The sequence below is a fragment of the Pongo abelii genome, chromosome 10 (genome assembly GCF_028885655.2).
Source record: "Pongo abelii isolate AG06213 chromosome 10, NHGRI_mPonAbe1-v2.0_pri, whole genome shotgun sequence".
In the NCBI taxonomy this organism is placed as follows: Eukaryota; Metazoa; Chordata; class Mammalia; order Primates; family Hominidae; genus Pongo; species Pongo abelii.
Genome location: NC_071995.2, coordinates 69,560,109 through 69,584,376, shown reverse-complemented (window position 1 = coordinate 69,584,376; position 24,268 = coordinate 69,560,109). Strand labels below are relative to the sequence as shown.

The following is a 24,268-nucleotide window of genomic DNA, read 5'->3' as shown; positions in this document are numbered from 1 at the left end:
GATTCATGGTTTTCTCTTTCTCAAAGAGTTCACTTCTGTTTGTATTCTGTTTGTGATCTTCTTTCAGCTGATAGTGGCTTTTGGTTACAAACTCTTATCCTTCTATCTACTGCCTGCCTTGCAGCTGTTTAAAGTTCCTATTGGCTACCGCCATTATCACCATTTCAATTTTGCCACACAGATACCCCAACTTGAGGCTGTTTTGCTTCTCCAGCTGTTTCTTCTTTCCTTCAGGTAAAGGCTTGTGCAACAAAGGAGAAGTGATACTGTCATGACATTAAGGAGCTCCAGAAAATACAACAGACCTATCTCATACCACAAAGGGGCCCTTGTGGGCTTGTTTATCTATAGGCTGGTGAAAACCTAGGAAGTCACTTTGTTTGACTGGAGTAAAAGGCTTAAAATGATCTCAAGCACAGATTTTCTTTCATTAAAAAAAAAAAAAGATCAAAGGATGAAAGTATCATCTTCAAATCTCACAGTCCTCCTTCTATGTTACCTCGGTAAAACGCATTAAGCAAACTATATGTAATTATTAACCGAAGGATTCTTTACAACAATTTTCAGCTGGAGTCCACAATATTTATCAATATTTATTTGCCCTTTTAATGCATTTATCTTCCTCATCACAAACTACAACCCAGTATTTTGTTTGGCAGATGTGCACCTCCAGTGTAAGTAAAATTACAGCATATATCACACATGTGTGATATATCAGAACTCATGGAATATATTGTAAACACTTATACATTCTAATGGGAGGAAGATTTACTGACTAAATAGTAGTGGTATAGACTTGCCAAGTAATCACTACAATCAACTGCTTACAATACAAGTTCCAAAACATTTAGCTGGGAGAATGTTCTTTTGTGAGTAATTTTATTTATTCAGAAGTTTTAAATCAGTGTGTGTAGGGGGGTAGGAAACTCCTGATGGAAAAGTTGTGGATTCAGAGTAGGGAATACCAACACCTCTGTGAGTCCATGTGTCTGTGTGTGGTGTGTGAATCTAAGGTATGTTTGTATCTGTGGGATTGTTTATGGCCATATCTGCACGTCTGTGTTCTGTGATGGGGAAGCTTCAGGATATACCAGTAGATCTTAGGCTCCTGACTTGAGGATCCCTAATGTATTATACAGGCAGTACTAAAAAAGTAAGCCTTTATTTGATTCGAAAAAACTTGATTATAAGGCTACTCAAATAATCTAAAAACAGAATAAATCAAAGATGTCAAAATGTCTAGATTACAGCATCTATTTTTTTTTTAGGTAAAAGGAAAGCATTATTTCTTATTCGAATTCAGAAGCAAGAATATTACAAGGGAATGTAGGACAGGATCTTGGAAGTAGCGCTTTGGACTGGAGGTGTTGCAATTAAATGTCCACCCTAAAACCCCAAACTCCAACACTGGTTCCTCCCATACATATTGCCCAATGAGGCTTTGAAGAGTTGTTACTCTAATGGGCTCTCATTCACAATACATTTAGGTATGACTCCCAACCAAGGAACATACTAAAACGGTCAACAGAACATTTCAATGCTTCTTCCCAAATTGATCTTAAATATATTTTGCAATGTCTACTATACTTACAGGGATTGAAGGCTTCGCAAATTCTGCAGAGCTTCTGTGGGTACCTGTCTTAGCTGATTATTCTGCAGCATACTGTATGTTAAAAGAAATAAAGAAAAATGTTAAAAAAATGAACAATAACAGGCCATAACAAGGCCAGGCACTGTTCCAGGTGTCAGAAAAACAACAGAGCATCAGACAAAGTCTTGTCTTTTGGGGAGCTTAAATTCCTGTGAAGAGTGAAGATAATTACAGATGAACAAATGAATATATTAACATGAGACAAGTGATAAGCACTATGAATAAAAAACAAAACTATGAATTTGGGATAGATGGTATCAGGGGGTGAGATTTTTATTTTAAAGGTGGTCAGGGAAGGTCTCTCTGAAAGGTGATATTTAACTGGAGACCAGAAGGAAGACAGGGAGAAAATCCTTGTGAACATTTGGGAAAAGTTACCAAGGAAAAGAGAAGAGTAAGTACAAGGGCTGGAGGCTGGAGGGAGCTTGCTTGACTTGTTAAAGGAGCAGCAAAGGACCAACTGTGTCTGAGGAATGAGTGAGGACTCAAGGTTGGGAGAGAGAGAACCTGAGACCATCTCATGGAGGGCTTTGCCGGCTACCATTAGGCTTTATTTTATGTGTGATGAGAAACCACTGTTGAAGGGCATATGTAGGAAAATGACATGCTCTTATGTATGTTTTTAAAGGATCTGCTACTTGTATAAGTTACACCAAATGGAAATAAGGATAATGGTAGGAGGCTAAAATTGTCTCCCTTCTCTGCATGGCTGTATTTTGATATAAGCTAAATTCTTTTTGTGAAGTATTTGTGTTCTTGCACTTGCACTTGAAAATCTTGAACAGTTTTTCAGAATATGGGGACTACAGAATGGAAACGCCTGGAAGCTATGAAATAAAAATATATCATTGCTAATGAGGAAATAGCATGGAAACAAATTCCCATGAGATTCCTTATATTTTGCTACCTTATTCACAAATGTTTATAACACAAGAATTCTGCAGCACATTCTTTTTTCTCCCAGTATTTTGTAGTCCATGTAAGCCTGAGGCAGAAGACTATTCTAGGAAAACAGAAATTTTAAAGAAATATTTCTACTTATTAAGTTGCAAACTTGTATTTGTATTTCAGAAACAATCTGCTGGTTCTTTCATCTCTGCAAAGGAAGTTTCTTTCCCTGACTAGCTGGAATTCCACCCAGGTGTGTCTAACTCCAAAGCTTGGTGTGTTTTCCAGTGCACCAGGCAGCATTCTCTTGAGGCATACGTGCTGACTGTGTAAATTCTCAGAGTGCATGTGAATGGTATGGTTAAGAATATGGATTCTCAAATCTGACCACCTCTTCTCTGCCACTAGAGATTGGAAAATCACCGAATCTCTCCATGCCTCAGTGATCAGTAATAACACCTACCTTGCAGGGCTCATTGTGACGATTCCATGAGTGAAGGTTCATAGAACAATGCTTGCTACATGATAAGCATTCAGTAAAAATTGGCCCTTTTAATGTACATTAAAAGGCCCTTTCTCGAAACTAATAATTTTTGTACTGGATTTGACAATTTAATGAGCCAGAGAAAAAGAAAACTCTATGCCATTGGTTGTCAAACTTTAGGGTTCATCAGAAGCCATTGGAAGGTTTGTTAAAACAGAATGTTGGGCCCCATCCCAAAGTTTCTGGTTTAGTAGGTCTGAGGAAGGGCCAGGAAATTCACACTTGTAACAAGCTCTCAGGTGATGCCAATACTGCTGAGCAGGGCACCACACACTGAGAACTACCCCATGCTGTGCTAAATATTTACATATTTAGTTATTTAATTAATTATTTATTTTTTTGAGACGGGGTCTCACTCTGTCGCCAGGCTGGAGTGCAGTGGCGCAATCTCAGCTCACTGCAACATCCGCCTCCTGGGTTCAAGCGATTCTTTTGCCTCAGCCTCCCGGGTAGCTGGAACTACAGGCATGCATCACCGTGCCCGGCTAATTTTTGTATTTTTAGTAGAGATGGGGTTTCACCATGTTGGCCAGGCTGGTCTCAAACTCCTGACCTCAAGTGATCTTCCCACCTCGACCTCCCAGAGTTCTGGGATTCTGTAATCCCAGGTGTGAGCCACCATGCCCAGCCTATGTATTTATTTATTTAGAAATAAAGGGTAGGAGAATCTTGCTTTGTTGCCCAGGACTGGACTCGAACTCCTGAGCTCAAGGGATCCTCCCGTCTCAGCCTTTAGAGTAGCCTGGTCTACAGGTGTGAATTACTACACCTAGCTATCTAAATATTTCTAATAGGATATTTTCACTTGGGGAAGTGAGAGTGGTTGCATGTACCTATAGTCCTACCTACTCTGGACAAAATGAGACCCTGTCTCAAAAAAAAAAAAATCTTCATTTGAACTTGAGAAAGAGCTGCATTGGGTTTGGAGACAAGACCTAAGCTTTTAGTCTTTGCGAGGAAACTCATTTAACCTCCTGACCCTTGGTCTTTTATCTGTATAATGGGAATAATATCATCTGGTTGAAAAGGTGTTGGAGGATTAAAATATGAAAGTATTTATAGTACTTTTATGTATATAAATACGTGCTCATATACAAATAAGACTTGAAAAATGTTTGGATATCATAAAAATTATGGCTTTGACACCATACCTGAGATTGTTTTCTAAGGAACGTAATTACGTCATTTGTATTACAATAGTTCTACTCAACTAATTTCATTATGTTAAACTTGGATTCAATTAAAATTTCATAAATCAAGAGTCTCAAATGTATTGGTTCCTTAGGAATACAGGTGAGTTTTAGGAAGATCCCCACACTTCACTTACCAGTTAGGGAATTAGGAGAATTGAAACTTGAATTCTATGTTTTACATAATTTATCTGAATATTAAAAGTTTGGATTTCTGTGTTATTTTATTGTTCTTTTACATTTTTGTTATTTTACATTTTCCCAAGCAGTTTCAACCATCATCCAATTTTAAGTTCACAAAAATGTTTTCTAAGTATTACTTTATTTTTGTGTTACATTTAAATAAGATAAAGATAATAGAATTAATTGATGTCTAAACTTTTTATTAGTAAATAATATATTACTGGTATAAGGTGTGTATTGCATTGTCCTTGGCCTTACTAACCAAACGGTGAAACTCTTAAAATATGATTTCCCTAAAATATCTGAAAAATTGAGGTGGAAGATAAGAGAGTTTCAGATAGCTTTTCGTCATTGAATAGTTGCGAACTTTCTCTGCTGCTTTATATGTCTTTCTTCAGATAATGGAACTTAAATGAACTTTAGTGACGATAACTTTTTTTTGGAGGGGGACAGGGTCTCACTTTGTTGCCCACACAGGAGTGCAGTGGTGTGATCTCGGCTCACTGCAACCTCCGCCTCCCGGGTTCAAGCGATTCTCCTGCCTCAGTCTCCTGAGTAGCTGGGATTAGAGACGTGCGCCACTACGGCCGGCTAATTTTTATATTTTTAGCAGCGACGGGGTTTCACCATGTTGGCCAGGCTTGTCTTGAACTCCTGACCTCAAATGATCTACCCACCTCGGCCTTCCAAAGTGCTGGGATTACAGGCGTGAGCCACCACGGCTGACCGATGATAACTTTTAAGGCTACCCCCCGCTACCTCCTAATTATTTAAATTTTCAACTACGTCTACCAGTAAAACACCAAGAATATAACTTAAAAAACAAAAAAAACAATTTAAGCCCTGATCACTCCCTAAATAAGGAACTTTTGTTTCACTACTTTCAAATGACAAAACAAGAGCAAGTTATCTTTATTATATCGTTATAAGTCTCCAGTGGGTTAATTAGAACATTCTGTTTTTGTTTAAGATATTCCAATGGGAGGGAAAACAATTACAAGGTTTATAGTGCTAGGGGGTGCAATTGAAACAAAACATTTACACATGGCTGCTGATTTCTTTTGAAAATACTCCTTACTGAATGCATGCAATATAAAGATACTGAATATAGGTGTAGGCACTTAAAACTTCATTTTTATCATTCACATATGATTAGGAAAAGAAAATGGAACACTTTCTCTAGAGACAAAAGATGACTTCTATATTTTCTTAATTTCTTTGCCCCAGGAGCTTTAAAATAATCACTATTTCATACAGCATCCCCATGCTACTCTATACAATTTTTTGGTCCCTCCCTCACTTTTTTTTTTTTTTTTTTTGCCAACAGGACTAAGTAAGAACAGGTACAGTGAAGGAGAGGGAGATCAAATAACCTGCTGAGTGGGAACTTGGTTACAACTGATAGCTCAATTCTTAGGTATTCCCTTGGCCTATTTGTCCTCTGTGTAGATATCAAGTAACCATCAAGGCTCTATTCTGGGTCTACATGAGAACGGGGGAATTCTGGCTAATTGTGACTTTTCAATGGTTAGTTTTACCCACCACCTCCATGTGGCTTTAGCTTTGGTGTTGGGTGGCAGAAGGATGAGCCATTCTTTGACGGAATGGCTTACACTAGAAAACGAACCTTTGTTGAGGACAGCCTGGTTCAGAATTCCATGGACTGGGTATTTTGCCATACAGAACCAATTACTTATTTTTTTTTATTAGGGCCAATATTTACAGGAAAAATAACTTTAAATATTATTGATGTTTTAGCATTCACAGTAAATGTAAAACAGACCTAGCCAAGGATGGCTGCTGCTGTCTTCATTCTCCAACTTAATAGACTGGATCAAGATTATTTTTCTCTTCTTTGTCCATATGCCCTCTTTACCATCCTTATTCAGGTCAGGGCCCCAGACAAATATTACTCTCACATTATCTTTCTCACCATATCACAATACCATCAGTTATTTCTTTTCTCCAACCACTTTTGGACTTTATAAAACAGTTAAGAGTTTTCATGAGAGTAGGGGACAGGTCTATCTTGTTCAGCATTTTACCTCTAGCACTGTGGTTCTCAACTATATTGGATTCAATGTTCCCTTTAATAATAAATATTTTGTAATGCCACTTCTATTATACTTAAGTAAAATTCATAGAATTATAGCCTATTTACACACATTATTTCAAAGAAAAAATCAATATACTTTATTGTTGTGCCCTAAATGTATTATAAAGAAGAAATATAAGAAAAGTAATTTATAGTAAGATGATGTAAATGTCATTATATACATGATGCTCATATGCAACTACCTCAGGGAACATTTTTATGAATGAATCAGATGCTTGCTTCTACTTTTTTTTTTTTTGAGACAGAATCTCACTCCATTGCCCAGGCTGGAGTGCGGTAGCACTATCTTGGCTCACTGCAGCCTCTGCCTCTGGGGTTCAAGAGATTCTTGTGCCTCAGCCTCCCAAGTAGCTGGGATTACAGGGGTGCACCATGACACCTAGCTAATTTTTGTATTTTTAGTAGAGATGAGGTTTCAGCATGTTGGCCAGGATGGTCTTAAACTCCTGACCTCAGGTGATCTGTCCATCTCAGCCTTCCAAAGTGCTGGGATTAGAGGCGTGAGCCACCACACCCAGCCATTTGCCTCTACTTTTAAAGAATAAGGTTGGGTGTGAGAAAAATAATGTGATCAAAAGCCATTCTGCATGAGAATGGGAACATGAGAGTAGAGGTCTAGACGGATACTAGAATAAAAACTAGTTGAGACACTGATATGGTTTGGCTTTGTGTCCCCACCCAAATTTCATGTCAAATTGTAATCCTCACAGGTCGGGGGAGGGACCTGGTGGGAGGTGATTGAATCATGGGGGCAGTTTCTGCCATGCTGTTCTCATGATAGTGAGTGAGTTCTCACGAGATCTGATGGTTTAAGAGTGTGTGGCAGATCCCCCCTCGCTCTCTCTCTCCTGATGCCATGTAGGACATGCCTTGCTGCTTCTGCCATGATTGTAAGTTTCCTGAGGCCTCTCCAGCCATGTAGAACTGTGAGCCAATTAAAGCTCTTTTCTTTATAAATTACCCAGTCTCAGGTAGTTCTTCACAGCAGTGTGAAAATGGACTAATACAGATATGTAATAACAGATCATACTTGTTACATATTATAAGGGAAAGAAGGAAATAACCTTTATTAAAATAAATATAACATGCCAATCAAATTACAAATTCATAGTGGAGAAAATCAGGAAGTGTGACACTCACAATTGAGCATGAATATTCTCCCAAATGAGTGTTCCTTACAGATGAATAGTGTCAAAATAATTCTCTATGTGTTAGGGCAAGATAGTGTGGAAATATCACAGAGAATATTTATCCTGTCTCAAATTTCCATAACATTCTGAAGCAAGCATTAATTCCCCAGTACTTTAAAAGGCCCTGGAGATCCCTCCATAGGCAACAGAGAATTGAGGCTGAATTGGACAAAGAAATAGTCACAAAACTGCCTTCTCAGAAGTTGGGTGGTAGACTTTGCTAGGCAGTAAAAGAGTAAGATTAAAAAAGCAACAAGCTGGCCACCCTCAGATAAATAAATCACTATATAATTATCACAACATAAATTTCATATGATTGTGCTCTAAAAACTTTAAAAGGCAATAATACAAAATATTTATAAAGCAAACTTTGTTGATGAAATTCAATGAGATCCTGTGTTTCTTGTTACTCTGGTAATTTAATGATAGTTATTTTAAAAAGGTTGCACATTTCCATGGCTATATATTTTTAATTTATTTTGTGGCTTTTGAGGTAATTCTTCTACTGCACTAACACTATTTTATTTTATTTATATATTTTTTGAGACAGATCTTGCTCTCTTGCCCAGGCTACAGTATAGTGGTGCAATCTTGGCTTACTGTAGCCCCAACCTCCTGGGCTCATGAAATCCTCCCACCTCAGCCTCCTGAGTAGCTGGGACCACAGGCATTCGCCACCATGCCAGGCTAATTTTTGTATTTTTTGTAGAGATGGGGTTTTGCCATGCTCCCCAGGCTGGTCTTGAACTCCTGAGCTCAAGTAATTCAGTCACCTCTGCCTCCCAAAGTGCTAGGATTATACAGGCGTGAGCCACCGTGCCCAGCTACTAACACGATTTTAAACTAAATGTGTGGCTAGAAATCTTAAAATATCAGGAATAGACAGGATGTATAAACTAAGTTACTTATTTAATTATCTTGAGAGAAACTGTTTATTCCATTTAATTTTTCCTATGCAAATTATTAAGCATATGCAGAACTTCTTATAAAACGTTTCAATACAATTACACATTAAAGTACTGATTTATAGTTGGTATGGAGGGACAGTAAGAAGCCAGACTAAGGGAGAATTCTTTATGCTGGGCTGTGCAGCACATTGCAGGACAGCTTGCTACACGCCAGTCATCTGGACAACCAAAGATGCTCCCACAAATTTCCAAAACACTCTGTAACAGGCAGAACCAACATTGCTGAGAAAAATTGTTCTAATGCTGTTATGGTTTGAATGTTTTTGTCCCCTCCAAAAATTCATGTTGAAACTTAATCCCCAATGCAATAGTGTTGGGAGGTGGGGACCTTTGGGAGGTGTTGGGTAGAGGCTTTGGGAGATGTTTTAATTAAATTAGCAGAAAAATAAGAAATGGTGATCTCAATGAATTTCCTCAAAAGTTTGCTTTATAATTATTTTGTATTATTGCCTTAAAAATGTTTGGAGTACAATCATATGAAATAGATTAATTCCATCATAAAAAGCCTTGTTGGAAGTTTATTCCTTTTTTGCCTTTCCACCTTCTGCCATAGGAAGACACAGCATTCCTACCCTCCGGAGGATTTGGCCCTCAAGATGCCATCTTGGAAGCAGAAAGCAGCCCTCACCAGATGTCAGCACCTTGATCTTGGACTTCCCAGCCTCCAGAACTGTGAGAAATAAACTTCTCTTCTTTATAAATTACCCAGTTTGTGGTATTCTGTTATCATAGCACAAACAACCTAAGACAAAAACCAAAATACTTTAAAAATATTTGACAATTTGAGTCCATTCATTGAATATTAGTCTTTAGGTCAGCAAAGTAAAGATAAGAGTGAACACAATTTCTGGCAGGATCTTGTTCCTCTTGAACTCTCCTCACATTGACAGGGACCCAGCTATAGTGCAAAGTCTGAACACGGCCTTACCTCACTTACATACATCTTTTCCTTGACTCCTCATCATGCCTCGGACATAATAATGTCCACCCATATGACTTAACATATGGGATCCCTGCAACCGGGACTCCTTCTGTCTTTACAAGCTCTTCTCCAAATGCCCTGTAGCTTCTCCTGAATGCTCAAGTACTAACCTGCTTGGAGCTACCTGTTCATCCCCGGTCTTTTCTGACTCTGTGTTGCTGTATGTATTGTCCCCTCAGTTGGCCATCTTATTTGGGTGGCTAATTCCTAGTTGTGCTTCAAGATTCAGCTCCTGGGTCATCCCTGGGAAAGCCTCTCTCCTAGGAAGCCAAATCTGAGCCACCAGATGGAACGACATCAAGTCCCCAACCTCTGTAGTTTCACAGTGCCCTGCACAGATATCTAGATACACTTTCCACAAAAATCAGAAGTCATCTCTGTTTTTCTGTCTTCGTCCCGCTATCTTGGTCCCACAGTCTGTCACTAGATTATAAACTCTTCAAGGGCATGAACAATATTTATTGATCTTTATATTTCTAGTAATAATTTGTTTAATGCTAATTTGACTATCACACGCACTAGGCTTTGCTGAACCCTTGACTGTACAGGAGACAGGAAACATTGGTTAGTAGGAGTGGATAAAAGAGAGGGTCTAAATACCATTTTTTTTTTCTGATGGAAAGGGTACATTTTAATAGTTAGCTTGAGAAATAATCTATGCTTTTCATTTTTGAATCATATTAATCCACTCCACTCTGCAGTGTTCAGGTAAAATGCACCTTAAGAAGCAGCAAAGTGTGTGCAGGAGCATTCTGGATAAAAAGCCTGTTTGTAGGTAAAAGTACATATCAGATATGAAGGCACAACTTTTTTGTTTAATACACAATAGATATTCCATTAATAAACATATAGCACTGGGTCAATATCATACAAAAATGAAGAAAAAGTTGAAAAGTCTAGAACTCCCTTATTCTCTCTAGATCATCAGCCTGAATCATTAATTCAACAAATATTTATTGAATGTCTACTATAAGTAAGGAAGTGTTCTAGGAGCTGGGGATATACCAGTGACCAAGACAGACGACATCTCTAATTTCATAGATCTTTAGTGCATCGTGGGAAACAAACATTCTCTAGTAATGCACTAGTGAATACAATTAGAAATATATAATGGTATAACTATTAATATAAAATATAAAAATATGATAGAAAAATTAGTATAAGACTTGTATAACTCATATTTAAGAATTCAAGGATTTAAAATTATAATTATATGTAATTATAATAACTAGCTTATATATAATTCATATATATCTATATTAATTTAAATGTATTCATTTTACACATTTATAATTAAAGTATAATTTGATGTCTGGAGATACACACACACTAGCTTATATATCCAATATACACCCAATATACACTTTGTTAAGTGAATTAAAATACTTGATTCTAGTAAAATTTATTTAACAAGTATCCCAAATACTTAGTGGTACATAGCTCAACATGGGAAAAAAAAATCACTTTAGTTGTCTTACCTAAACTTGACTCTCACGATACATTTTGAATGGTTCCAAAATTTTTTTTTGGGGGGTTTGTGAAACTATATGCATTGGAGCTGGTGCTACAACTCAGAATTTTACCACATAAGGAATTACTATTAGGGTTTGGCAACATGACAACTTAAAAACATTTCTTCTTATTAGCAAAAAAAAAGAAAAGAAAAAAATTCAGAGAGGAAGGGAAACCAAACCCAATCTCCTAAGGCGATCAAATAACGGTTCTGCTGTTGAATTTCACTTTTAACAACATATTAAATTGAATTATACTGTTTTTTTAACTACGTGTCTTTTAGGCCACTGAAATGTAATTTTCAATAAGCAGAAATATATCAAAGTTAATAACTTTTATGTCAAAGAAAGAAAATCAGGATTTTTTTTCTGAGATAAACTTTTCCTTGCATTATCTGTTTTATCTATGTAAGTGCCTCTTTTTTCTACACAGAACAAACTAAAAGAAAATTAAACAATGGGTACCAGAAGAATGAAGTATTCAATAATAATGATTTTTCTGATAAACAAATTGAGAAATTGGACATTAAATAATGAGAAACCTCATATTTACAATTTTCAATGAATTAACAAATAAACAACTGCTCAGTGTATCTGCTATACACGAGGCTTTGCCCTATCTATTCACAGGTGGAACACAAACTTGGTTTTTTTAGCTGATGCTTATTCACTCCCCTTTGAAACCGGTTTGAAGCTGTGGTCTCATTACGTCAGCATCACAGTGATTTATTCACCCTGTCATCAAAATGCTTTTGAAGACACACACCCCAATTTCATAACACAAAGGGAAAGGGAAATACTCTTTTAAAAGTCTGAGTTGATAAGGTAGTTATTTAAAAGCAAAAATTTTAGATATTAAAATTAGAAAAGGAGAGATGAATTTTTTTTCACATACAAATTCAGCCAAGTATGATATGGCTCTATGGTACCAATGAAGTAAACTTGAATTTAGATGAATTATCCCATGGATTTAAATAGTGTATTAGAGACACTCAACTTTTACAAGTTAATTAGCAGCCATTTGACACTAGAATCAGAAATATATCCAACAACACTCAGTTTACTTACAGAACTTTAAGACTGTAAAGGCCAGTGAATGCTCCCTTGGGAATGTATGTCAGAGCGTTTCCCGCAAGACGTCTGTGGGTTTCAATGGAGAGGAGAGAGAGTGAGCATACCTATTCATGTGGAAGTCATTTAGTTTTTAAAAAAATGCAATACAACTACGTTTAAACCACAAATATCAAAAGCAACTGTAAAGAACTTTGTTTTGTTATATTTTGCAAAAAAATCTATAAATTTCTAATTAAAATGTTGGCAGAAGTGCCTGAAAACATTAGAATATTTCTGTTGCAACTATACCTCAAAATACCCAACTTTCTTACTAAATTTGTCAAATAAGAATGTAGACTATCACAATCAATTTTTTCTAAACTCTACCAGAAAAGGATAGAGTACCTTAATTTAACATGATTTAATAGAGCAATGCTTAAAAAATTGAAAACAAAGAAAGATTAGTATGAAGGACATTAACATGGGTTATTTAATGGAAAATACTGACATTATTAACTGGTAAAATTTTAGAAGTTTACTTTATAATATTTTTCTAAGTAGGAGATAGCCAAGGTGAAAAATTGTGCAAAAGACCAACAAGATGTGGTACCTGAAACATGTGATTCAGTATTTTTTTGGCAGCCACATCAAAGCCATAACCTCATATACTAAAGGACAAAATGAAAAATGCAAAAACAACAATGTGACTCCAAAGAGCACAGTATTTTGAGGAGCTGATCATATCTTAGACTGGTGAGTAGAAGTGGGACTCCATATACCTTTGCCCTTTTTTCCCTTTCTTTTTTTTCTTTTTTAGAGATGGTTTATTGCCAAGGCTGGCCTTGAACTCCTAGGCTCAAGCAATCCTCCTGCGTCACCCTCCTGAGTAGCTGGAACTACAGGGGTGTGCCATAGTACCCAGCCCCCTGCTTTTTTTGATGGAGATGGGGATTTGGGGATAAGGATTTTGTTGGTCCAATTGACTAGTGCTTATTTCTGAAGGACCTAACAGCCTCAAATTTATACCTTTGATACTATCTTTAAAGGAGTGATAATTCAGTCACAGAGGTCCACTGACTGGACTGAAATAAGCCATTTCTTATATAACTTTAAATGTGTGTCTCATTGCCACTTCACACCACTGACAATATACTATAAATGAATATTTAAAGAAATGCTACGCTTATCTTATGAATAGAACTTCTGAGTAGTATTTGTGGTATGTGTATTTAAAGCATTATTTACTCAATGCAAATGAAATAAAATTAAAATACAACACACTTTAAAAAATTATGCTTAAAAAAATTAACAACATAAGAAGGTCCTAGGACCTCTCCAAGAGGCTCTGCTTATCTTGCGTCTGCAGCACTAACTTACTTTGTGCTGTTGAATTAGTTAATATTGCTGAGCTTTGCTTTCCCACTGATTACAAGAAATGTTAAGATAAATGGCTTCTTGGGTCCCTTCCAGATCCAAAACTCCACGATTTCCCTACCTTGTCTTGTAGTCATTTGTGTTTGTGTCTGTTTTTCCTTCTCTTAACAGATGTAATCTTTTAAAAGACTTGGATAGCTACTATATTGTATTCCTCCTTCCTATCTCATGGTACCTAAAGAAGTGTTTTTTCAAGTGACAAATAATTTAGTGGCCTGGTCTAAAATTAAGAAAAAAAATAGAGTAGACAAACAGCAGAGTGAATTAGCTGAAGTATTGTTTTATAAAAACCTTTGTTTCCAAATATATTTGTGAAAATGGATTGAAGGGAGGAAATTTGTTTCTTCCTATACATGGTCAGAAAGGTTTGAGAGCTGCTAGCCTAAGCATGGTGTTGGCACTTAATAAATATGTGTTATTAACATGTAATTCAGCATAATATTTGATCAGGGCAAAGGTGTTTTATTTCTTTATTTCCTATAAAACTGTCTCATCAGAAAACCCTCTTTAGACACTAACTCTGACCTTCCATCTTGTCTCCCCATATTCAGTCTCGACCTACTCCCACCCATTCCATATTCACTGATGGTTTTTATAAAGACAACTCTGACCATATTACTGCCCTATTCAAAAACTCTCTGTCAGTTTTCATGCCAGGTAAATAGAAATGAAAAGTCCTCAGACTCTTTTCTGAGAATTCCCTGATCCCTAGTGGGTGCTAGAACTGAACCAGACTATGAGGTTTGCTTTTTTTAGACATGCCCTCCACATTCCCCACTCTAGCCCTTTGTTCCACCTAAAATGCTCTCCTTTCACTCCCTGTTTTTCAAAGCAACCTCAGTGCTACCAAAGGACTTCAAAGTGGAGAGATTACCCATCAGTTTGGAAAACATTTGGACAGCTCAGTTTCTGATGGTCAGTCTCTCTACTTTGAACTCCTTTGGTAGCACTTTGTGTCTTACTATGGATTTTATAGTCTACCTTGTGTTATAGTGTGTACTTGTCTTATGACACATGAAAGACTGGGAACTCCTCAAACCTGGGTATTCTCTTGGTATCCGTATAGGGCCTTGAATAGTGTCTGAAAGTAGGTTGCCCCAGTAGTGCCTGACTAATCAGTTGAGTAGAGACTACTGACTGTCCCCCAGTATCCACTCTCCCCTTGTAGAATAATTCCCTGACCCAGACTTTTAGCAGATTACGTGGCCACCTAGCTACAGTACGATTTTCCAGTCTTCCTTGCATCTAAACCTGATTAAGTGACTAAGCTCAACTGTGATCAAAAGTGATATGTGAAACACCTGTATCACCTCCTTAAAAAGACATTGCTTGTTCTTAATTTCTTCAATTTCCTCTTCCTGCAGAAGTGGTACTGGTGAGACAACATCAACAATTCTGGTTTGGAGAACCTTCCACAGAAGGCAAAACAAGAACAACAAAAAACCAGAAGGAACCCAGGCTCCTGGATGACCCTGTGGAACTGAGCTGTCCCAAAGCCCTGAAGTCTGTTCTGGATGAATAATCGAATCAGGATGGACCCCTGTGGTATCCTCTGAAAGTTAAAGATTGAAGGACTATTTAGCTGTCTGGGCTGGTAAACCTCCACTGCAGGAGAGAAAGGTATGGTATCATAGTTGCCTAGATATTGGCCCCAATGCATCATGTTTGCAAAGCTGTTTCAATCTACAATATTCTCTGTCTCTCATCTTTATTTCCCTTTCGTCTTCCTATTGTTAGCTTGCAATTGGTGCACCTGAACTATCACAGACATCGCACGTTGCTATTTTCCTAAAAGTCAATGTAAGTTGGGAAGAAATGTTATTCTTTCAAGCTATCTTTTTTTCTGGTCTTGGCTATGCCTATTTTTATTGTGGTAAAATATACATGAAACAATATTTACCATTTTAAACATTTGTATGTGTAGATTCAGTAGAATTTTTAAAATTTTCCTTCCACACTAGCCTGCCTGTCTAGAGATTTTTTTTTATTATAATTTAAGTTCTGGGGTACATATGCACAATGTGCAGGTTTGTTACATAGGTATACATGTGCTGTGTTGATTTGCTGCATTCATCAACTCGTTATTTACATTAGGTATTTCTCCTAATGCTATCCCTCCCCCAGTCCCCCATTCCCCGACAGGCCCCGGTGTGTGATGTTCCCCTCCCCATGTCCATCTGTTCTCACTGTTCAACTCCCACTTATGAGTGAGAACATGTGGTGTTTGATTTTGTCTTCTTGTGTTACTTTGCTGAGAATGATGGTTTCCAGTTTCATCTATGTCCCTGCAAAGGACATAAACTCATCCTTTTTTATGGCTGCATAGTATTCCGATTCAGTAGTATTATATATATTCACAATGTTGTCTAACCATTACCAGTATCTATGCCCAAATTTTTGATTATCCCCAACAAAATCTCCATACCTGATTTGCAATATCCCTCCACTCCCCTTGTTTCCAGTCCCTGGTAATTTCTATTCTACATCTTGTCTCTATGAACTTGCTTTTTCTAGGTATCTCATATTAGTGGAATCATATAATGTTTTCTTTTTGTATCTGAGTTATTTCACTAAGCATAGTATTTTCAGTGTCCAACCATGTTATACCATATATCAAAATTGCATTCCTTTTTGTGATAGAATAATGTACCATTGTAGGTATATACTGCATTTTGTTTATCCCTTCATCTGTTAATTGAAAGTTGTGTTTTTCCATCTTTTGGCTCTTGTGAACAGTGATGCTATGAATATTAGTGTACAAATATCTGTTCAAGTCCCTGGATTCCATTCCTTTGGGTATATATCTAGTAGTGGAAATCTTGGGTCAAATGGTGGTTCTATGTATAACCATTGGAAAAATGATTACACTTTTATATATTCCTACTAATAATGCATCAGGATTATAATTCCTCCACATCTGAAGCTATCTTTTTTATATCCCACAGTATTTATTGAGGGCCTGCTCTGTGCTGGTGCCACTTTATTATTATTATTATTATTATTATTATTTATATTTATTTATTATTATTACTTTTTTGAAACAGGGTCTCACTCTGTCGCCCAGGCTAGAGTGTAGTGGCTCAAGCTTGGCTCACTGCAACCTTGCCTCCCAAGCTCAAGCAATCTTCCTGCCTCAGCCCCACAAGTAGCTGGGATTACAGGCACGTGACACCATGCCTGCCTAATTTTTGTGTGTTTTTTTTTTTCTTGGTAGAGACAGGGTTTCACCATGTTGTCCAGGCTGGTCTCAAATTCCTGAACTCAAGCGATTCACCGCCTCAGCCTCCCAAAGTGTTAGGATTACAGGCGTGAACCACCGTGCCCAGCTTTGTGTTAGTACCACTTTAGGTGACAGTGATACAGCAGTGAATACCAGGATAAGACCCCTGACCTCATGGTGCTGGTATTCTAATGTGACAAGATAGTCATTAAATAAAAACTCAAGTGAATAACGTAACATGAAAAATGCTCTGAAAAAAGCAAAATCAAGGCAAAGGGATAGAGAGCAATGGGTAGTGGTTGTGGCGGTGACGGGCTATTATTTCAGATAAGATGGTCAGAAAAATCTCTCTGCTGAGTAGGCATTTCAGCAGACGCCTGCACCATGCAGATATCGATATAAAGACAACAGTAAAACAAAATTCCTGAGGTAGAGTGTACCTGGTGTGGTCCAGAAGCTGCAAGGAGGCGAGCATGGCTGGAGTGGAATAACAGGAGGAGGATGGCAGGAGGTAAGGTTGGAGAGGTGTCCAGGCCCATCCCATAAAGGTCTTTGGAAGGACTTCAGATCAGAGAGTAATGTGATCAGATCTGTGTTTTAGAAATGTCCTTCTGATGGGACCCTTTTGTTATATATTTATTTAACTTTTAAGTCCAGGGTACATATGCAGGTTTGTTATATAGGTAAATTTGTGTCATGGTAGTCTGTTGTACAGATTATTTCATCACCCAGGTATAAAACCTAGTACCCATTAGTTATTTCTCCTGATCCTTTGCCTCCTCCCATCCTCTGATAGGCCCCAGTGTGTGTTGTTTCTCTCTATGTGTCCATGTGTTCTCATCATTTAGCTCCCACTTATAAGACTATGTGGTACCTGGTTTTCTGTTCCTGTGTTAATTCGCTAAGGATAATGGCCTCCATCCATGTTTCTGCAAAGGACATGATCTTGTTCTTTTTTATGGCTGAATAATATTCCATGGTGTATATGTACCATATTTTCTTTATCCAGTCTACCTCTGATGTGGATTTAGGTTGATTTCACATCTTTGGTATTGTGAATAGTGCTGCAATGAGCATTTGCATTCATGTGTCTTTATAACAGAATGATTTATATTCCTTTGGGTATATAACCAGTAATGTATTGCTGGGTCGAACGGTAGTTCTGTTTTTAGGTCTTTGAGGAATAGCCACACTGTCTTCACAATGGTTGTGCGAATTTTCACTCCCACCAACTGTGTATAAGCATTCCTTTTTCTCCACGATCTTGCCAGCAACTGTTATGTTTTGACTTTTTAATTATAGGCATTCTGACTGGTGTGAGATGGTATCTCATTGTGGTTTTCATTTGCATTTCTCTAATGATCAGTAATGCTGAGCTTTTTTTTCATATACTTGTTGGCTGCATGTATGTCTTCTTTTGAAAAGTGTCTGTTTGCCCACTTTTTAATTTTTTTGTTTTTTTCTTGTAAATTTGTTTAAGTTTCTTATAGATGCTGGATATTAGATCTTTGTTAGATGCATAGTTTGCCAAAATTTTCAATGGGACCCTTTTAAAGGGGACAATAGACCGGGGGTCAAGAGTGGAAACACAGGAGGGAATAAAGTCTTCAGATGGGAGATGGTGGGATAGTGTAGCAGTGGCAGAGGTGGCATGAAGTGGTGGGATTTGGTGTGGAAGAAAAGTCCAAGCTGATGAGCCACTAGGGTCGAGGTGGAAAGTAGGCAGTCAAAAAGGAGCAACGTTTTATACTTATGGTTACATTATGTATAATCCACATGCATTTGATTGGTTATCCAAAATGCGATGTATAATGTATAATACTGAAGCAAATGAAATGGGCATGATGTGATACAAAAAAGTTGCTTTTTGAATTAAGACAGATTCAGGTTTGGTTGGCCATGATAGACAGCTTAATTGATCAGACTCAACTGACTCATAACTGTTATTTTGGTCAAAATGTCCCTAACTATACTGGTCACAGTCAGGACTTCAACAGTGCATTTGTGAGCTCTAAAACATAGCCTTCAACTAGGTGTTTATCAGCTCTCACTGCTGTGACAGTATCATCAAGTAGCTGGATGGTTTTTGAAACAGTGACTTTGGAAATGAAGAGGAGAAAGTAAAAAGTTTATTTTTTTAAATTAGTTTAAATTATTGTTAGGATGAATGCCTTTCTGTTACATTTCCCGAAACTCACTTCACACAAATTGGTTTTCTTTTTTGGGCAGGGACTTTCAGTCCCATGAGTCTGTATTCAGAACTAACCTGTAGAACCACTGACCTGTGTTATCAGGGCAGTCTGTCTTAAAGCAAAGGAATTTATGATCTGCTATTGGCTGTTTGCTGGGCTATGGCAGATCTGTCTCATTGACAAAAACAGCAATTTAAGGAAATCATTCCCCTTTTATTTCTTTACCATGTGGGGTGGCTTTAGTACTTTTAAAACCGAAGTGCATACAAACATAGGAATAAAACAGGCTTTCAAATGTGTTCACAATACACAAATAGTAAGAAACACACACACCTTTGTTGTGATGATTTGAACTATAACAGTTTGCTAAACACTATTTTCCAACCCTAGAGAGCAACGTAACATTTGGTCAGAAGTTTTTTTTTTTTTTTTTTAATGCTGTTTCTAAAATTATCATTTCATGTCAATGTCTCTTTCATCATCTTCACTTCTGTAATAAGATATAACTCGATTAAAAAAACTTGTCTTTCTACATAAAATATTTAAAAAAGTTTTTATCCCTTAAATAATTGCTCCAAATGTGACTCATATTGTCCCACCATTGTTAGTTTTACTGACTTAATTGCTATTAAAAGAAAAAACCCATTAAGTTACAAGAGACAATAGACACATTCCTATTTCGATAAATCAAACAGGTAGATGTTTTGGTGCTGTAAAAACCATCTATGGTATTTTGGAGAATGTACAATTTTCTTTGAATTGTTAAAGTAATTTGAATCTTTAAAGTAATATAAAAGATTTTATTTTATATTTTGTAGCTTCCTTTTTAAAATGGAGGAATGAGAGCAAAGCAATTGTATATAGGTCTAATTTTTCCTCTCCAGACATAGGGAGAGGTATGTGTACAAGATCTGGGGAGTACTGAGGATGGAAGGGGGCATTTGACCTTGCATTTGAGACCCTTGGGAAATTATTGTGCAGGAAACCATGGTCCGACATGGGTTCACTTGGCTGAGCAGCATTTTCAGAGTTAAGCGAGAGGGCCTGGCTAGATCTACCAGGCCTCCTCGGTCAGTTCTTGCACAAATTTCTTCTTGACTTCTAGTTTAGTTATTTTTTTCTTTCCCTTTTTGATTTTCTTTCTTCTCACCATTAACTTGCTGTGAGACAACACAAGTTACTTAACTTCCCTGGGCCCCATTTCCCTTAAATTAAAAGAAATGAAAGGGTTCTTTCATGAAGGTCTTTTTCTACCCTCAAATTAAAAAAAAAATTACACTTGCATTTCCTACTGTTATTTTTTCCTCCCTCATTCTCCTTTTCCTCCCTTTTTCTTCTTCTTGTTTATTGTAAGATTACTTTATTATAACATGTCATTAACATTGTAAAAAGCACTCTCCCATAATTTATATCATAGACGTAGGTCAGGGATTATTATTGTCCACATTTTGTAGATGAAGACACCAAAGCTCCGAAAGGTTTTATGGAAAGTGAAAAACATTGTCGCTTTTCTTATTTATTTAAATGTAGTCTGGTCTTCTTATGGAGCATGGAAGCTATGTAATAGCAGTGCTACTTAAATAATTGGAGTAGAATGAACTTGAACATGATAATTCTTGTGATTTAAAAGAAAACATTTCATCAAACTACTCAGTAAATTCACGCTGGCTCCTAGAAATTGCTGCTTTATTTTCCAACTTTTACAAAGCACACGAGAGTGAGAGGGCATACAGTCTATAAATGTTAAATTAATTTCTTCTAGAAATTTGATGAGGGCTATCAGGCTTAATGGAAATAGTTTTCCCTCTTTTTCCATTCTAAAAATCTGGATGATACTTGCCTATTTCCAGTTTTCTGGTACTGTTTTCCTTCTCTGTGATTTTCCAATATTGATTTCAGCAGTTCTGTGACTATTTCTGAATTTTCCCACTCTTTGGAGTTGTAATTTACCTGAACAATCAACTGCTGTTAAACTATCATTTAAATGTAAAATTTCTGAAAAGTCTTTTATTCTTTTATAAAGTATCAAAATATTCTCATTTGGAAAAATATTGTCCTAAATAAAGTTACCCAAAACTATGATAATATAATTAGTGACTCTCAAAAGATACATAAGTGATGAAACCAGTATAATAATAGCCTATTAAAATTGATATTCATGATTCAATTCAATTAATTAATTTGCTTTTGTTGCTTTTAGGGCCAACTACATTTATAGGTTTGGCTTTGGTTTATCCATACAGGAGCCAAGTATCTGAGTCATATGAAGAATTAGAAATATGATGAAACTTATAGTAAGATGTAATTTGCCTCAACTTGCAGCAATGCATGACAGCAGCAATTGACTAAACCCACTGTGGTAGGTTTTCTTTTACAAGGTGCCCCTGCTGGTCAGATGGGACCAGATACATAAGAGCTTAACCTTCTTGTGTTCATCTTTGGTAAGATTTGCAGAAGCCAATTTAGTGCCTTGGATACAAGAATCATGACATTTCATCAGCTAATTATCTTCGCATTTGAGAAAAAATGTCTTTCCTAATACCCCTTGAAAAATTGCAATTTTCAAAAACTGTATCCACCCCCTTCCATTGTTCTAGCCAATGCCTCAAGTGATGCCGTCACTGTGTTAAGCATATCCAACTTGTCAAATCCAGCCAAAAAGCTTCCTTTCTTAAACTGTGTATTCATGAGCTGTGCATTTTGCTTTCATTATTTGATATAATAAAAACATTCAGATTTCAAGGTTCAAGGGCTAAGAATTGTTAAGGACTAAGACCACTGGACTGAGTAAGTGAACTCTTTCAAGTCAATAAGGAGATACTTTAATGTGCATAGGGCCCTGTGGTTTTTTTTTTTTTTTTTTTTTTTTTTTGAGACGGAGTCTTGCTCTTTCGCCTAGGCTGGAGTGCAGTGGCGCGATCTTGGCTCACTGTAAGCTCCGCCTGCCGGGTTCACGCCATTCTCCTGCCTCAGCCTCCCGAGTAACTGGGACTACAGGCGCCTGCCACCATGCCGGGCTAATTTTTTATGTTTTTAGTAGGTAAGGGGTTTCACTGTGTTAGCCAGGATGGTCTCGATCTCCTGACCTCGTGATCCACCGGCCTCGGCCTCCCAAAGTGCTGGAATTACACGCGTGAGCCACCGCGCCCTGCCCCTGTGGTTTCTTTAACCAGACTAAAGAAGTTCAATTTGAATTCCTTTATGGAATCTTCCTTAACCGTCTCAGTTAACAGCTCTCCTGTAAGATACATTCTGTACAATGTAGCCTGTAATGGCTGATTTTCTACCCTCTACCCTTTCTTTTTAAGGTATTTTTTTGTTTGTTTGTTTGTTTTTGTTGTTGTTTTTTAAGATCCTGGGCTTAAGTGATCCTCCCAACTCAGCCTCTCTAGTAGCTGGGACTACAGTTACGCACCACTGTGCCTAGCTCATTTTGTACCCTTTTATAAGTAGTCTGATTATAGACTCCTAAGCTCAAGAGTCTTATTGCATGCACAGAGTATGGAGCTCAACTGATATTTATTGATCATTTGATCTTGTTTCCAAAGGCAGCTGGCCATATTGCCTCAGTTGCTTCAGATCTGGCATAACTATTCCAAGATAGCTAGTCATAAAACCAGACTAGAAACAGCTGAGGAATATTCCTTCTTTGTTACATATCAAACTTAAATTCAGCAATTTCTTAGAGCACTTTCAATATGCCACATATAGTGCTTTTGCGCATATAAATAGTAGCTACCATTTATCAAACAGTTCATAAATGCTAGGGCACAATATTCAGTACTTTATGGGCATGGTGCTATTTGTTTATAACAATCACATTCAACAACTGGCATCATCTCCATTTACAGATGGCAGAATGGGCCAAAGGGAGGTTATTTGCTCACACTATGTAGAAAAGTTCACAGAAGAAAGTTTGGTTCAAATATAGCATTTTGACCCCAAATTGGGGGTTTTTAATTATTACTCTGGTTAAAGGAAGGTTGGTCTGAAGCTTAAGTTGGTCAGGAGCAACCCTGACCTAAATCAGGAAAATGCAGGGACACAATGGCTGTATCACTTGAGGCACTGGCTATCAGAAAACCATTGCCCATTGCTTTTTATTTAAACTCCTCTCACTGCCTTTCAGATTCAGCACAATCTTACTACTCTTACCACTATGACTGGTCATCTCTTCTTCCTTTTGCTAGGCTCTCTTTTAGTGTTCATCTTCCAACCATAGATGTTCCTCAAGTTTCTGTCCTCACACCTTTCTTTTTTTCTGCTCTGCTTAGTGGTACTCAAATTTTAGTGTGCATTGCCATCACTTTAGAAGCCATAAAAATTCAGATCCCCAAGGCCCCAATCCTGACCCAGGGAACCAGACATTCTGGGAGAAGGACTTGGAAATCTGCATTTTTAATAAGCAGCTCCAGTGATTTTATTGTAGATTGAAAAACTACACTGGGAAACATAGAGCCTCTCTCAAGGTTCTCATCCACCCAGCACCTTCAACCATCACCTCTTTGTAAACCACTCTCCAATCATTATCTCTAGAACAGACTCATCATGCTTCACATTTACATTCCAACAATGTTACTACTGACATTCCCATTTAGATGTCCTGCTGCCCCCTTACACTTAGTATATCCAGAACTGGGCATCCTCTTGCCTGCAAAATCAGTTCTTCCCTTGAATTCCCTGTTTTTGTCCCTCACCAGGCTCCTGACACCTGATTTCATAACCCTATTCAGAGTCATCTCTCATCTTTAGACCTCCCCTTTAGTCCCTATGTTCAAGCAACTGATGAGTCCCTGACTGTCTTCGTCTGTTGGGGAGCTTTCATATATTCCAGTGGTTCTCAGTCCACCTGTACAGCTTTGAAATAAAAGATGTCTGGGTTCCCACTGAGACCCATTAAATTGGAATCTCTGGGGATAACCCCTGGTCATTAGTAGCTTTAAAAAGTGTGCTAGGCGATTCTAATGCATATTCAAGGATGGGAAACTTTGAAGTAGTTCTCTCTGTTTAATATTTATAAGATCGCCTGAAGACCTTCATGGTCTCCATCCCCAGAAACAATGATTAATTCATTTAATTGTTGAGAGAATTAGGACAGGTGATTTGTTAATGGATTTTAACAGGTACCCAGGCTAGGCGCGGTGGC

At 37.4% G+C, this 24,268-nt stretch overlaps 1 protein-coding gene across 1 annotated transcript in view; it reads right to left on the bottom strand.

Moving 5' to 3' along the window:
- Window positions 1–24,268, bottom strand: part of LGR5 (leucine rich repeat containing G protein-coupled receptor 5) — a 145,989-nt gene that overhangs the window by 48,707 nt on the left and 73,014 nt on the right. The window contains exons 3-4 of the mRNA XM_002823516.4: window positions 12,292–12,363; window positions 1,592–1,663 (exon numbers count right to left, since the gene is read on the bottom strand). Coding sequence (XP_002823562.3) covers window positions 1,592–1,663; window positions 12,292–12,363 — 144 coding nt within the window. The remainder of the gene's footprint in view (window positions 1–1,591; window positions 1,664–12,291; window positions 12,364–24,268) is intronic.